At 36.5% G+C, this 16568-nt stretch overlaps 1 protein-coding gene across 2 annotated transcripts; it reads right to left on the reverse strand.

Moving 5' to 3' along the window:
• Window positions 1-8773: 8773 nt before the first annotated feature.
• On the reverse strand, window positions 8774-15245 carry LOC113507603. Of its 2 annotated transcripts, none has more exons than XM_026890461.1 (6): window positions 15146-15245; window positions 13527-13607; window positions 12241-12373; window positions 11042-11196; window positions 10099-10133; window positions 8774-8926 (listed from the first exon to the last, which is right to left on the reverse strand). In XM_026890461.1, the coding sequence occupies exons 1-6, from the start codon at window positions 15146-15148 to the stop codon at window positions 8791-8793; spliced, it is 543 nt and encodes a 180-aa protein (XP_026746262.1). In that variant the 5' UTR covers window positions 15149-15245; the 3' UTR covers window positions 8774-8790. The 2 variants fall into 2 exon arrangements, with proteins under 2 accessions (XP_026746262.1, XP_026746261.1); XM_026890460.1 differs by having other exon boundaries at window positions 12235-12373.
• Window positions 15246-16568: the final 1323 nt, after the last annotated feature.

Below are 16568 nucleotides of genomic sequence, written 5' to 3' on the forward strand. Positions count from 1 at the left end.
TCAAAAAAAAACCAAATATCCTGGAAAAATTGGGTACAACTCTTTATGTCCGTTTAAATAGTTAGTTGCTTACTGTCCATTATTTATTTTCATATTTGTTGTTAACTTTCATATAGATCTGTGAATATTTCAACTGTTTAGCTATCACGGTTCATGAGCCACCGGTAGCGGACGCACGGACAAATATTTGGGTAGAGAGCCTTTAAAATCATCTTACGACCTTTACATGTTTGAGCGCTCACTGATTTGAAATGTTTGCCAATCTTAACGAATTTTTCAGTCAATCCCAAACCTAGCTAACTGGGTCAAACATTTTCATCGACGTTGGTTGGAATTATAAACCCCAATACCAATTTTGTAATACCAAGAAAAAATAATAAAATCAAATTGAAATACCTAAGTAATATTCAAGACAAAAAGCCATCCTTCATGTTCAAATCAGAACCGCTCACGTCTTCGTATTTATTAAATTTTCTTTTAATATAAGCTACGTAAGAGAAAAATATTAAAATGTGCACTGGCTTTGATCCAAGTGAATCCATTGTACTATTTGGCTGACTCCCTGCATTATAAACATAACAAGCTTTGTTTATATGCCCAATATTTGCTATGGACCTTTGATCAAACGTTTGTTATTGGCTATAAACGTTTATAGCTCCATTGATTTCAGTGTTTAACATTATTATTACATATAGCCAAACAGTTTTGGACCCAACCGGAGTCCTTAATCATGAGCTGACGAGGCGGCGGGGTTGAACGAAACTAGTCGGATATCCCGATTTATACGCGTGAGTAAACCGTTAATAAGATAAAATAAAAAATTAGAATCCCCTGATACTAAAAATTTTCACCCCTCAACATTTTTAACGGCCCTACAATTTTTTACAATTTTTGTCTAAGGACACTCGCTCTTAATACACCTTTAATACAAAACAGACTAAATTGCAAATGCTTAATGCCTTCAGGAGTTATGATAAGATGGCGACAGACAATCAAACTTATAAAAGCCTCTTTTTGCGTGAGGGTAAATAAATAATGGCGATCTACATTCCTCATATTTCAAAGAAAATTAGAAGTAAAAGACTACTTCTGTCGCTGTACCACTGTAATGAGAAACAGCACTACAAGGCCTAGAGTGCCGTCTCGCTTCCTCAACTAGAACTTCCTTCGCTTTACTCTAAGAGGAGATGGTACAGACTCTATATTATAAAGCTTTCGATGCATAACTGATAATGACTTGACTGCACGGATAGCCGAGAGGTTGGGGTCACAAGGACAAGATTTTTTGTGTTCCACGAATGCTTGTCCTGAGTCTCGGTGTCTTTGTTCTTGTGACTTGAATGTTTGTAAAACCCCGCGACACAAGTTCCTTAATACGGAAGTCCCTTTAAAAAGGTGGAAGCGAGATGCCGCTACACGGAATATAGTTTCGTCTCGCTCTACAATAACAACAGTTCTGAATCAATAGCTTATAGTACAGAGTTACAGTTACAGAGCTACACACGATGTATAACAGAGGCCGGATTAAGGTCCTTGTCGGCAATCTGTATCAAAGCCCGCCTGATTGGCCAATACTCTGATTGGCGTCGGACAAACAATGTGGTGTACTGGCTAAGTCCTTTTCAAATTTTGATCTAGATTTGGACGTTCATTGGGATTAAAATGTAATTTGGATTGTTAATACTATGTTGCCTACCAAAAACTCTATGGATATAATATTAATTTTTCAATTACAAAAATAGATCGTCATCATCAGCCCATATTTGTCCTCTGCTGGACACAAGCCTCCCCAACTGCACGCCATCGAGATCTAGCTTCGGCTGCTCGCATCCAGCTCCTGCCAGCCATCTTGCGCAGATCATCACTCCAAGACAATTTATAACTGACTTCAAAAAAAAACTACAGAGGAAAGCTTTTTGAAATTTCTATGGGAGTAAAAAACAGCTATTCCACGTTACGTAAAAAAGAATCATCAAAATCGGTTCATCCTGTCCCCAGTTCTGAAGTAATAAACGTGAAAAAGAAAAAACCTTACAAATTGGAAACGTCCTCCTTTTCAAAGTCGGTGTGCAAACGAAACAGCGCTCAACATGATACAGAACCCCATCTTGCTGCAAAATCAGCAAAAGTTTTCTTTTTTAGGGTTGTATTACCACATGATCCCGTTTCGGCACCCAGGTTTCCTTAAGACAGTGGGCCTGTGCGAAATGGTTAACGTGGCCTCGGTACACGAAGGGCAAAAAAATAAACATGGGTGGGTTTTAGGTAGTAGGAGTCTGACACTCCCTTCCGCTCAACCCAAAGTAGAAGGTGTCATTTGATGAATTCCCATTAAAAAAAAGTTGTATTTTTTTTAATAATTCCAAAGCTTCGTTATTTGTAGATCACTGAAAAAGTCACATTTTCAAGCGTGCAATTCTGTAACTTCATGCATGCAAATGTGTCAATTGATCATCAAGGCTACCACGACATTTGTATACCTTATCGGAGAATTAACGTTTTATTTTTTTAACTATTACCAATCTTCCAAATTCGATTTCCCCATTTTCTATTTGAATTAATCTTGTTCCACAACTTGTCTGTACAAAAAATCTTATCTATTTATCTATGTAGCATAAATAAATAACTTTCAATTTTCAATGACCAATGAATCAGTAACATCCATTAGTATGCACCGATGCCCATGTTTATATTTGGCAACGTCCCTCGTTTGAATACAAACTCTTTGTTCAAGTACTATGTTACGATGGTCAGGATTTTAAAGGTAAATTAAGAGTGAATTTTCATTTGCATAAGGTCATAGGAATCGTCCAATATTTGTCGACGATACTTTTGCGAAGGTTGGATACCTCTTAGGGATAAAATGTGGGACAATTCTCTATTATTTTTTAACGTGCAACGTAAACGCTGCTATGCGTTGTTTCATTTTCTTGACATGTGTGTGTGAATATGTTATTTTGCTTCCGTTTTTTTTTTGTTTGAAATCTAAAGTTGTTTCAGTAAAATTATTAAAAGGTGACCTTGATAAGAAATCTTGTGTCTCCCTAAATATCGACATCATATGAAAGAGCTTGACTGCGAGAATATTAAAGGAAGGAACAAGAAGGTTTAGGAAATTTGTTTATTCTTTCAGCTGCCATTCATGATATGAAATAATCGTTTATTAAACAAAATTTAATGAATCAATTTAAAATGGAAAAGTGCATGAAAATATATTAATTCTATTGACATATTTTTGGTATAATTTTAAGTTTTTAAATAATATATAATCAATTTAAATACAATGTTAATTATTAAATGATGCAACGGTTTACTCACGCGTATCTATCGAGATTGCCCGACTAGTTTCGGACCCAACCCCGCCGCGTCAGCTCATGATTAAGGACTCCGGTCGGGTCCATCTACGACATTTACATTCTTTTCAATAGCAGTAACCTCTTCTAACAAACTATCATCTCTGCAGTGCAGTAAAATCTAGCAATACCCATCAATTAATTCCAAGTTTCATCACACAACAATGCGAGCCATAAATAAATTTCTCAATGTATTGACAACCTAATTGGCATGGTGACAAAGTTATTGGTGCTTGAGTATAGATTCCTGCACGTAATATATTAACATAGTCTATTCTCTACATTCATGTATCACTTATTGACATCCGATGTTGATGAAATTTCGCACTATCATAAACCTTGCCTTTCCCAACTATATTGGAATCGGCTTCCAGTCTAACTGGATACAGCTAAGAACGACTGCCTATCTGACCTCCTCAACCAACCTGGGCAACACGTACCCTTAGTAAGACTGGTTGTCAGACTTTCTAGCGTTTAACTACCTATGCCTGTCAAAGATGTAGAAATAACAGCAGGGTCGTACAATTTAACGTGCCTTCCAAAACACTAAGGATCTCGTTATGACATAGCTTGATATCGACAGTTCATGAGATACAGCTTCTTAATGAACTGACACTGGTTCCTGAGTGTTCCGTTTTTACTCTTTTTATACGGAGCCCTAAAAAGGTGTTTGTTATTAAGGACTGAAAATAACCAATACAGCACCACCAACATTGGTGAAAATGTTGGCTATTGGCCATAAAGATGACATAGCCAACAGCACTAACTGAATTTGGCCAAACTGAGATGTATTCTATTTTCTGATCGCGAGGGCATGTCGGGAATTTTGAGGCAGGTTTTAAGACATTTCAGACTTGATTTATGAATGTGGTTCAAGGTTTTGCACTCTTAAACACAATTTAGTTATAGAAAAAGTAATATATTTGTCGGCGTAGCTCTCTTTTGGGTGTCAGGATAGCCGACATCGGGATAGGGTATTCAATAAAACACACATTCACGCCTCATTATCTCATTATCGTTTAATCCTAACCCTATCTGGACATATTCCCAACAACGCCCGCCCGTCACCGCTTGCTAAGCGCGCTGGAGAGAACAAACGGCGCAACAAACTCGCCAGCCTTGCGCTGTCCAATCATTACACATTATTTAGTTACTTTACACAATCTATATTCACAATATTAACAACACAATCATCAATTACGCCTCAACAATTACTAACTTTAATATTACGCGATAATCACTTAGTAACACGACCATCTTCAAAACTTATAATCCACTATTCTAAATTCAAATATACCCGCGCTTCTATTTTACAACCAGCCAGTATTGGCGCGAACAGTAACTATATAGGTTTTATGAATGAGGTTGCGAACTATTTTTCACCAATGAGGTTTTAATTATGATTTAGTTATTTATTCTCATGCTCATCTCCGACACGGCCATCCTGCGATACACACGTCCTCGTGTGTTCAAACTGCAACAAAGAACAGCACAGCAGTACTCACCGCTCGGTCATTCCTGACCCAAAGGATCATTCGTTATCTTGATTATAAAAGTTAACTTTATCTCAGCAACTTTCTCTACTATACTAGAGACCCTTTCCAATGTCAGAGCAACCAAGTACCTCTACAATCTTACTATTGCCACCAGCAACTCATTACTTGAACTAATCGCAAATCTCAAAGCAGGAATCTGAGTCATACAAGGCCCACACGCATTCCACCTGAACGCTGAGTCCACCAGACTCCATGGTCTCTCCAAGACCCGATCTCAGCCAGAGCCACCATAGTCTCTGCTTCAGCCCCACCTCCGCCAGAGCTACCACGGCCTCTGCTTCGGTCTTACTTCAGCCAGAGCCACACAGGCCTCTGCTTCAATCTCCACCTCGGCCAGAGCCACCATGGCCTCTGCATCGGTCTAACCTCCGCCAGAGCACTACGGCCTCTGCCTCGATCCTGACCAATGACCAATGACCTAAGATTCCATACCATCATAATTCTCAGCCTCTTTCTCTACTTGAAACGGTACTTAGTTCTCGAACATACATCTGAGATACAGTTACTTTGAATAAAGTCTTTACTTGAGTTAGTAACTAACTCTTTCCCACAAAGTTTAACTCACAAGTTTAATACTCAACACGCATTGCTGACAATAATGACATGTGGATCAACACCTATCGTCATTCAAATAATAAGAAACTCATTAAAACATAACAGTGATCAAATTCGATTAACTCTGGAAAATGTTCACCACCACTATTCAATCATAATCATAAACCAAATGACCTTCACTCGGTCCAAAACCATGTAACCTCCTCAGGTTACCAAACAGTAGGCAACCTCTATCCGGTCACCACCACACGTAACCTCTATCCGGTCACCACCATACGTAACCTCCATCCGGTTTCAAAACACCACCAGAGAATCTCAACCTCTCAAGGCTTAATCAAAATAATCTCAAACTAGGTTTGTTCAACATGTCAGTCAATTTGTCCTGTACACAACCCGCATTGCAAAACAATAACGTTAAAATCTTAAATATCCAACTTCATAGCAGAACTCTCATTAACTCGTAGTTAATATGCAGCTCCTTAACAAAAATAAATTGTAATCGACCCACCGTTGTGATCCTGCAGGCAGCTCGACCATAAGCACCAACGTCAAGTTAGTTCTCACTGCAGTCCTCGACTCGTACTCTCTGCACTCCGCACCAGTTTACCTCGATGCTTTTAACGTACAGACATAGCGGACGGCATAGTTTGCTTCTTGAGTAACTGTCCCTTGAAGTTTACATTATAAGACGACACGCTGTAATAAGAACAATCATTAGTTTTCAACATTAAAACCACACAAGAATCACACTCAAGACAATTTGTTTAAACTTCCGATACCTCGCCTCATGGCTACAATCATTATACTTACTTGCGTTGAGTTTTTTTTTTTTACTTACTCGGTACAATAACCATCAAACCTTTAAACCTTTCGTCTTGCCAGAATTTCCATTTATTCTTGGAATTGGACGTCGTACAAATTGGAAGGTAGCAACATAGTATGTAGTTCTCCAATTTTCATTGTCAAATCTTGATTTCAAACCCGATTAATCCGGTTTTTCATCGAGCCGCTTACAGACGCCAAATCTGTTTTTTTCTTTCTTGTAATACCAAATTATCTTGTGGACGTCGACCCATCCCACTTCTGATGTCGGCGTAGCTCTCTTTTGGGTGTCAGGATAGCCGACATCGGGATAGGGTATTCAATAAAACACACATTCACGCCTCATTATCTCATTATCGTTTAATCCTAACCCTATCTGGACATATTCCCAACAACGCCCGCCCGTCACCGCTTGCTAAGCGCGCTGGAGAGAACAAACGGCGCAACAAACTCGCCAGCCTTGCGCTGTCCAATCATTACACATTATTTAGTTACTTTACACAATCTATATTCACAATATTAACAACACAATCATCAATTACGCCTCAACAATTACTAACTTTAATATTACGCAATAATCACTTAGTAACACGACCATCTTCAAAACTTATAATCCACTATTCTAAATTCAAATATACCCGCGCTTCTATTTTACAACCAGCCAGTATTGGCGCGAACAGTAACTATATAGGTTTTATGAATGAGGTTGCGAACTATTTTTCACCAATGAGGTTTTAATTATGATTTAGTTATTTATTCTCATGCTCATCTCCGACATATTTAATATTTAATATTTAACCTTTTTAGGAATTTTGTTGTACAGTGTATATTTTCCAGTGTACACTCAATTTTGAGACTCTTCCCGATAAGCTAGCAGACTGAAAGGCAGATGTTTTTATATTTGAACGGAACCACTAAAGGTTTGCAAGTCTGACTCGCAATTGGCAAGTCTTCTTATTATAGATTTCCAGGTCAAAGACCTCTCTTAATAAAACCTATTCTATTCCATATGAAGCTATGGCAAGCATTGTTCTCTTTCACACACTGTTTGTTTGAAATTTCAGTCTAGACTTAAAGTGATACTAACACTACTAATCTCTTAAAACTATAGAAATACATTCATTTATCGAATTGTGATGCGCTCCCTTCTTAAATATGAATACCGGTATTTACATAACATATCAGCAGAAATTCCAAATGTTACAAAAGAAATCTGCACGATTAATATTACTAGCCTTGAATGTCCCACTGCTGGTCAAAGGCCTCCCCACTCTTCCACTTTTCTCTCTCAGGAGCCGCGAGTGCAAAGACACCAGTACTCAGAACAAGCATTCGTGATCACGCAAATGCTTGTCCTACATGAGGATCGATCCCGCGGCACGTCGCGCACAGTGGGTTTGGCGTGGTAATATTCCACAACTTTCACACAACGCCATCTAGTCTCAAACTAAGCAGAGCTTGTATTATGAGTACTAGACAACTGATATTCATAATATCAATTGTCTCTTTCTTGTAGAAATAATCATAAATAAATAAAGTAGAAAAAATCATATATTTCTAAATACTTACATAATATAATAAATTACACCTAGACACAGAGCAAATGATCGTACTCATCACACAAAGCTTTGTCCTGGGTGGGAATCGAACCCACGACCTCCGATGTAGCAGTCAGGGCCACTAACCACTAGACCAAGAGGCCAGGCTAGTAACCTGTACTCCCATCCACGCTTTCATCCATGTACTCATTACACAAAAAAACGTGTAAAAATGTCCTTTAAAATAATTATTAACACACAATAGTATTACAATATATCCTTAGGTAATTAAATTCGCGAATCTCGTACATTTATGTAACCGAATGTTTGTTTTTCTATTAACCGTTGTTGCATTCAGTCCACGAGACGATATTGACCCGAACGGGCTTCGCATTTTAATTAATGACCCCGACTTCTGGCTCAAATTGTAAAACATTGTCAAGAACATTGTTTTTAAGGCTTTCGGGGTGTTGGAGACAGATTACGTTTCTTTAGGGGAAGTTATGTCAAAACATAACCTCATTAACAATTTTGATTTTGAAAATAATTTATTTGTCATGTAAAGTAGGTTTAAATTGTTAACGTTTGTGAAATTTGTATTTATTTTGTTTACTTTTTTTCTTATTTGAATTGACATGGGGTTGCAAATTGAAAAATGCGCATAATGTGGATAGAAATACCAACATGGTAGCAGTTCAAAATTTCATTTTCGTCCGTTAAGTTTATTTTCTAGGTTGAAGCTACAAAATTATATATCACCCACTAAATGACCGTAGCAATTGTTGTTTAGCCTCGACATATTTTTTTGCTGTCTTGCGTTCACAGTTCATGATATCCAACGTTTTGCCAGACGGACGAATAGACAGCGCTCCTTAGCTCCTTTTTTCCTTTTGCACAAATACTCAAAACAAGAACTTCCAGCTTTTTGCGGTTAAATAAAACAACAGAATACAACATTAACAACATTTACTCTTCATCCATTAAAACGTTCGGTACGTCTTCGTTTTTGAGGTCATCGGAAACTGGTCTCGACCAGGCACCTTCCACTTCGAACGTTCTCTCCAAACCCGTGAGAAACGCGAAGAATTTGTCTTCTCTTATCCTGAAACATTCATTAAAAAATGAATGATTTTGGTTTTCAAACAATCAATTCAGCTTGTCAAGGTCCACTGCTGAAGTTAGGCCTTAACTTAAGAATTTGCGGCTTAACATCTAATAAATAAAATGCAAGGTTATGGAGTGAATCGAATTGGATTGCTATTCAGTCAAACACACATGATGTTATGATTTGAATGCGAAATGTGCAGGTTCGATCCCAAGATTCTTACGCAGGCATAGTACCAATGTAACTTTTTAAAGGAAGGAATTAGTTCTTTAGTTATTCTAAGACTCCAAACGGTGAAAGAAAATATCCTGAGGCAACCTGGATTCCCAATACAGGACTTTGAAACTTATCACTGAAAGAAATTTTCACGGCTAAGCCAACCTTTAATAAAACCTTTAATAAACGGTTTTGACCGTCTCGCCCCTCCACCTTCCAAAATCAAGGAAGACCATGAGGTTTCCCTGGAGAAAAACTGCAATATTTTGACATGACCTACTTCACAGTAAACTTTAGTCCAGGGTTTTCTAGAATCTCCTAAATACCTTTCAATACTTGGGTATCTTTTGAGGCATTGAAGCATTGGTGACAGCTGACATCATCATAAGATCGTTTGTACAATCAAGTCATGTGCAGTTGATCAGCGGTGAAATATAATTTATCCTGTCCTTGCCTACTTGCGTTTTATTGAACTCTCATGTTCAGGATAATTTAAGAGAATAAACTATATGTATTATTGAATATGGTATTGATCAAATCTAAATAAAAAGTTTTTGTATAATATTTTGGTTGGCAACATTTGGAAAGTAACTGACTTCAATAGAAAGATCTGTAGATCTAGTCGTTATTGGCCCTGACTGCTATACCGGAGGTTTTCTTTATAATTCCCACCCTGGACAAATGTTAATGTGATAAGCGCAATATCTATATCATGGATGTACATATTTAGAAATAATAAATATGTTTCTAGTTGACGTTGTGTAAAAACTTCTAAAACTATATCTCCAGTTAAGCGGTATTTTTTAGGTGTTACCAGGTATACTTTTATATTAATAAAAGCCATAGCTCTGTTAATACAAAGTTTAGTGAGAGTATTCCTCACTAATACGTATACTGAAGAAGAAACTTTTAATTAAGTGTTTGTTTATGTTAAATTCTTATTAAATACTCACTCATGGATGTCATGTTCATCTTCCGGTTCGGTTGCCTGTAACAAAACAATATTTTATGTATTAATTTAAAATATTCCATGCTTTGGCCATTTTCCATATTCTGAACAGTGGACAAGTTACATACAAGTAAAATTTGATTGAAAATTCCTTATAGGTAATACCTTAATTTGTATTTAATAGTAATTTTAAAGATGCAGCAAGTGCATACTGAGATTTGTTCTAAGCAACCCCATTTTAATGTTACTGACTTGAATAGGAAGACATTGGAAAAGTTAACACCAGTGGAGAGTTCCAAGAATGTTACAATGTTTTGTAAGAACAGAATCATGCAACCGTCTTCAAATAAAAACTACAAAACCAAACTTAATGACATTTTTATGGGTCCTAAAGACCTAAAGACCTAACATGTCTAAGAATACAGGCACAAAATTCACCATTAATACAAAACAAACTAGACCTAAATCGGTCAAACCATTCTAGCAATGATGCCACAGACAGACACCCCTCTTTGTACTTTAATTTTTATGGGATCAAATGCCAGACTCAACCGATTTTTATCAACATCAACATGTCTAAAACCACATGGGCCATTAATAAATATCAAACTGAATTGAAGTCGCTCAATCCGTTCAGGAGCAATAATGCCTCAGGCAAACACCCTCCTCTTCTTACTTAAGGTCTTTTTTTTGTAATTCAATTTCTTTATTTACAATTTTACAGAGTTAAATATTTACATGTTAAAAAATAAAAAAATATTAAATTAAATTAAAGCATCAAAAAATTCATCGGCGTCGCTGCCGGCTAGGAGTGTGCCCAAAAGGCTGGCTTATTATTAAATAAATTTAATTAAGAAACAAAAATTTTTTAAATTAATTTAATTTAATAATTTTTTGTTTCTTAAGGTCTTAAAAAACATTCTTCCATAATGGATCCCAAAGGTTACCTGTAAGCTAGTAATCTCGCTATCAGTATTAACGAGTAGATCGGCAAGGTACTGCGTCACGTGATCCTCTCGGTCCACCACGTCGATGTCCTCGCTGTGACTCGCTGGCCTCTTCTTGATCTCGCTCTGGAGACCAGGGGAGCGCTGGGGAAGTTCTGAGGAGAGAAGGAACTGATGAAGGCTTCTTACTGATTGTTTTTGTTTTGTTATAGTTTGGACTATTAATTGATTCCCGCAGGCTCGCTCGCTGTAAATTGAAAATGATCCTATGGGAACATAAATTAGGGATAAAACCTATGTGGTAATCCTGGTTATAAACTATCTTTGTACCGAGTTTTGTCTAAATCTGTTCAGTGGTTTTTGCGTGAAAGAGTAGCAAACATACGTACAAACTTTCGCGTTTATTTATTAGTAGGATACGATTTAATTGTTTGGGATATCGAGAATCTCTTTTTTTATTCGGATTTCGAAATAGAAAGAATTACAACGTTTGAATAAGTTGAATAGATATTTATATATATACATACAATTAAATTAATGAGTATGTTATCAACAACAAGTTTTAATTGTTTTACTTAAATTATTGACTTTCATACCTTACCTATAAACATAAAATTAAAAACATGATTAAAATACATGGATTTCTACGATCAGTTACTCTATTGATATTTGAGTTATTGGTAATAACGATCCAAAAAATAATCACAGACTTAAGCGTGCCAGCGCTACAGGCAACTAGACAAGTTACATTTCTACAAACTTTAAAGATCGGCTATTTTCAATTTTCTGTCTTAAATTGGTTGTTATGTAATATGTAATATATGTTTTTCTCTAATTAGTGATAACTCCAAACTTTCAAGACAAAAGGCCACAAATAAAACTAAATATGGACAAAAAACACATTTTTACTCGTATCGTCAATCAATCAAGTAATTTAGTAATTATACTTTTTTTCGATCAGATTCGCCGAGTTTAAGCTTTATTTCTGGCGATCAGCATAGACAAATAATACCTATATGTCCCCCTGGAGGGCACAGTCCTCTGCTCCTTTAAAGAAGGACTGAGCATCGATCAACCTTAACACTTTGAAATGTCACTCGTCTAGTCCAGCTGAGGTTTGAACTAAGCACATCAGTTGTAAGTTAGTACATTTTACCACAACTAAGGCGCCTATCTACTTCACACAATTTAACCTGTACTTTTTTCGACAAGCTTCTTCGGCGGTTCGTATTTACTGTATTCGTCCCTCTTCCTCAGATCCCTGCCGCTGCTGTACAGCTGTTCTGTCATGTCGTGTGTCATATCGTCGTACAACGCTCTTGTGTCTATTGCCTGAAATTGTAATAATATTGGAAAAACATCAAATACATCAAAACTGCACGGATAGCCGAATAGTTGAGGTAACTACGCCAAACCCAATGTAAATTTTTAAGTAAGATACCTATTTAGACACATTGTTTAAATGATTTTAGATATAAGATTAATTTCCTGTGCCCTACTGGGCCCACAAATGCTCTAACCCATTTTGTAACATTGTGAAATGCAAATAAATAATGTGAATATGAATAAATATGATTATGAACCCATAGAGCACGACGTGTCGCGGGTTCGATCCGCGCGATTTTGAAACCCCAGCAGAATACAAAATTCTGCTTGTAAATTCAAAAACCCTCTCTTTCCTTACTAATTTGACCAAGCTAAATATTTTGGAGTTAACTTGGAAATCATCATCATGATACACAAACTTTTATAATATAACCCATTTTTTTTGTAGTCGAGTAAACACAAATTGAAAACAGTGTATTTAATTAATAAGACCCAAAATTTCTGTTACTAGGTCAGTCAAAACTAATCGTAGTTCATAGTAAAATCCGTTGAGTCTACCTAGGGAATAATAATACACTCTTAGCAAGATTATTCAAAGTATTCCATCCAAGTTTCACGTTAATCATACAAGTTGGGCTAAAGAGTTACTTAATTAATAATGTTACATACTTAGCAATTACTTGCACGATTCTATTAATGAAAGGGAGTATTTATTACGATTGTCGTTTATTGGGACTTAATATTATAGAAAGCTATCAGGAACAATAGTTATTATAAAATATATAAACTCCCGTATTACTAGGAGGTATTCAAAGGCTTGTTTTTTTTTATATTAGAGGGAAAAACTACAGTACACCTCTTTTTCTAAACGCTAATGATTTCAACCTACGGCGAGGGCACGGCGTGGGGATATGTCGGACTTTCACTGACTAAAACACCCAGGGTCCCTGCCTAAGCCAGAGTCACGGGATCGCACTCATGCTCTGCGCGACTCTGGTTGGCCCTAGTCTTTTGGACTCCTGTTTGAGCGATGGGTTTAAAAAGCCCATCCCTCACTGATTATAAGAACGTATGCGCAAGGCGACGCCACCTTCTCCTTCTTTTGCTATTCGCTATTATGATGATGATGATGATGAATAATTAAAAGTAAACTACTCACCGTTAAAGTACCTTCACTCGCTGGCTTAGTGTGTACGATGCTAATCCTAGAAAGTGCGGTGGCGACCACTATCATGGCCAACTGTTGATAATAATAAATTACTTTAATGTTTCATCTAAATTTAAGGTAAAATCGATAAATACATGTAGTAACTGATTCGGCAAACTTCGTTCTGCTTTGCTGATTCGTGAATCTAAAGTTCTAAACCATCTAGGGCGTTACCAAAATGCATGAAAAAACATTTACAGTTATGCTTCATTACTGCACTGCTCCTATTGGCCATAGCTTGATGGTATATCTTGAAGCCTTCCTCAATAAACCTTCTATCTGAGACTGAAATGATTTTTCAAATCGGACTAGTAGTTTACGAGATTAAGGCTTTTAAATACAACCTTCCGCTCTATATTATTAGTATAGATAATACATATTATTAGACTTTTCTAGAATAGAAAGTTCTATAAAAGCTATTGTATGACGTCACTAAATATAAACGATAGATCAATACTGTTAGAGAATACCGCGATGCCGTAATCTATTCAAGATTAAATAAATAATCCTCTATTCATTTCATGTATTTGCATTTTATGGAGATTCCATTCATTTTATTTATTCGCAATTTCCTATTTGGGCCTTACAAAGATTGTAGAAAAGTTATAACAGAAATAATAATTGGCCTAGCCTTTTCCCAACTATGTTGGGGTCGGCTTGTAGTCTAACCGGATTCAGCTAAGTACCAGTGTTTTAAAAGGAGCGACTACCTATCTGACCTCCTCATTAAGTCCCTCATTCATTATCATTCAGGTCATTAAGACTCACCCATTTAAGTGGACAAAACGATACCCCTTAGTTAGACTGGTTGTCAGATTTTCAAGCTTGTCGACAATTGATACGGGTAGTCAGAAGCTAGAAAGGTTATCAACCAGTCTAAAGTCTAATCTGCTAAGGGTATCGTGTGGCACAGGACACCCAGGTAGGTAATTGGGTTGAGGAGGTCAGATAGACAGTCGCTGTGTGTAAAACACTGGTACTAAGAAAAATCTAGGCTGATGATAATAGTTTCAGACATGAAATTATTTCAGAATATCCTTTGCTTTCGGATAGTTTTGGTTAAGGATATCGCACTTTTAGGAAGTGTATAAGTAAAATTATGATGATAAATATCATATTAGATGTTAAAGACGACTTGACTGAAAAGTCGTAATTTTTTCTATTTAAACTCACCTTGATACAAATCCGAGTTAATTAGTTATATAATAGATATTTTATTAAGTGAATATCCATTTAAACGATTATTTTTAAAAACTACCACTCGAATAAAACAATATTCTTAAATTAGATAGCCCAATTCTCGAGAAAGGTTATTTCAAAATCAGAATTATAAATACAAATATTATCATAAGTTTCAATAGCTAGCAGAAGGTTTTGGTCATTTTTCCAACCACCTATTGCTAACAAATCGTATAATAAATAAAAAAAAATACTATTAGTCTCCTTAATAAAAAAAAAGGTTCACACAAAAAAGGTGCACATAAAATCCTAATTAAAAAATGGATACCCATAATTCAAAAACACCTAAAAATAGATGGAAAGACAGCTATTGCTTTATGAAACGGACTTACCATTAGAAATACCTATTTTGCTTGTCTAAACTATAGTATAAGTCAGTAGTGAGTAAGGAACACAACTGCGGCTGTTCACTCTACGTAAAACAAACCACTATTGGAGAATACTGTGAATAAACAATATTCGGTTTGGGCTAGAGGCAGACAGTGCGACTTCTAAGTTACATGCAATTTTAATGGATTCAATCTGAGAGTGAAATGTAAAGTCAGCACATAAGAGGCTTGATGCAAGCAGCTTCTTCGTCTTTATGGCAATTATTGGCAGAGGCCTATGTTCAGCTGTGGAGGACCTATCGCTGAGGTCAGGATCTGAATTTTATGGGGATTTCAATTACGTCTTAAATTTACTTTACTAGGGTCCCGAACAAAAAAGGTAAAAATTTAACCCTATTACTTACTTGACGCCGTTTGCCCGTCTGTCACCTTGTCGTATGTAATAAAAAAGTGATAACTGGACAGTTTCCCAGAAGATTATCACGGTACATCACGGTTTATTGTGATTCCTGTTCCACCTTTATACGAAGGTGGTTAAGGTTAATTTTCAATTCAAATCACATTCTTACACAAAAAACATCCGGATTCAGTAGCACAAGTATTTTCAGAGAACACGAAAATTATGTAACGTGATGATTCTACACCAGATTTGTATCTGTGCAGTCTTTCTCCCGACTATCAATCTCTCTAAACATGCGATTATTAGTCGCACTAAGTCGCATGATCCACGTGAAGCCTTATCCAATGTTGATGTATTCTGCATATAGTTTACATGCAATTTGATATTGTTAGGAGCGTATAAAATAACAAACACTGTCAAATAATTGATTCTGACATAATTCTGGTGAGAAACAAGTTATACCGTGAAAATGGATAATATAATTAGCCCAGTCTTTACATCCCACTGTTGGGCATAGACCTGTTTTTTAGGTGAGAAATGAGTTGAGATGAAACTTTTGGGCATTTCCGGGTTGGTGTTTCTGCGTTCTTTTGGAACATCTCACGAAGTTTTTTTACCATGTGCCTAAAATGTCCAAAAATAATTAAGACATTTTTGATATGAATATTAACTATAAAAAGTGTTATTGCATTCCTTGTCAGTCCTGGGTATGACTCCCCAACCTTGGGTATACAAATCCACCATTCCATTCTTGCTAGCAAGATATCTTAGACAGAGACTATCATCGGCCTAGCCTGTTCCCAACTATGTTTGGGTCGGCTTCCAGTTTAACCGGATTCGGCTAAGTACTAGTGTTTTACAATGAGCGACTGCCTAGACAGACAGAGACTACCAAAGCACAATTATTTTTTCAAAAATTGGTACACAGAGGGTTTTTGCAGCTAACCGGCTTTAATTCTATAAATCCCCAATTAACCGGCAATATTTGGTCTTCCTAGAGCTTATAAGAATTCAGCTGAATACGGT

Source organism: Trichoplusia ni, unplaced genomic scaffold (assembly GCF_003590095.1).
Source record: "Trichoplusia ni isolate ovarian cell line Hi5 unplaced genomic scaffold, tn1 tig00002950, whole genome shotgun sequence".
In the NCBI taxonomy this organism is placed as follows: Eukaryota; Metazoa; Arthropoda; class Insecta; order Lepidoptera; family Noctuidae; genus Trichoplusia; species Trichoplusia ni.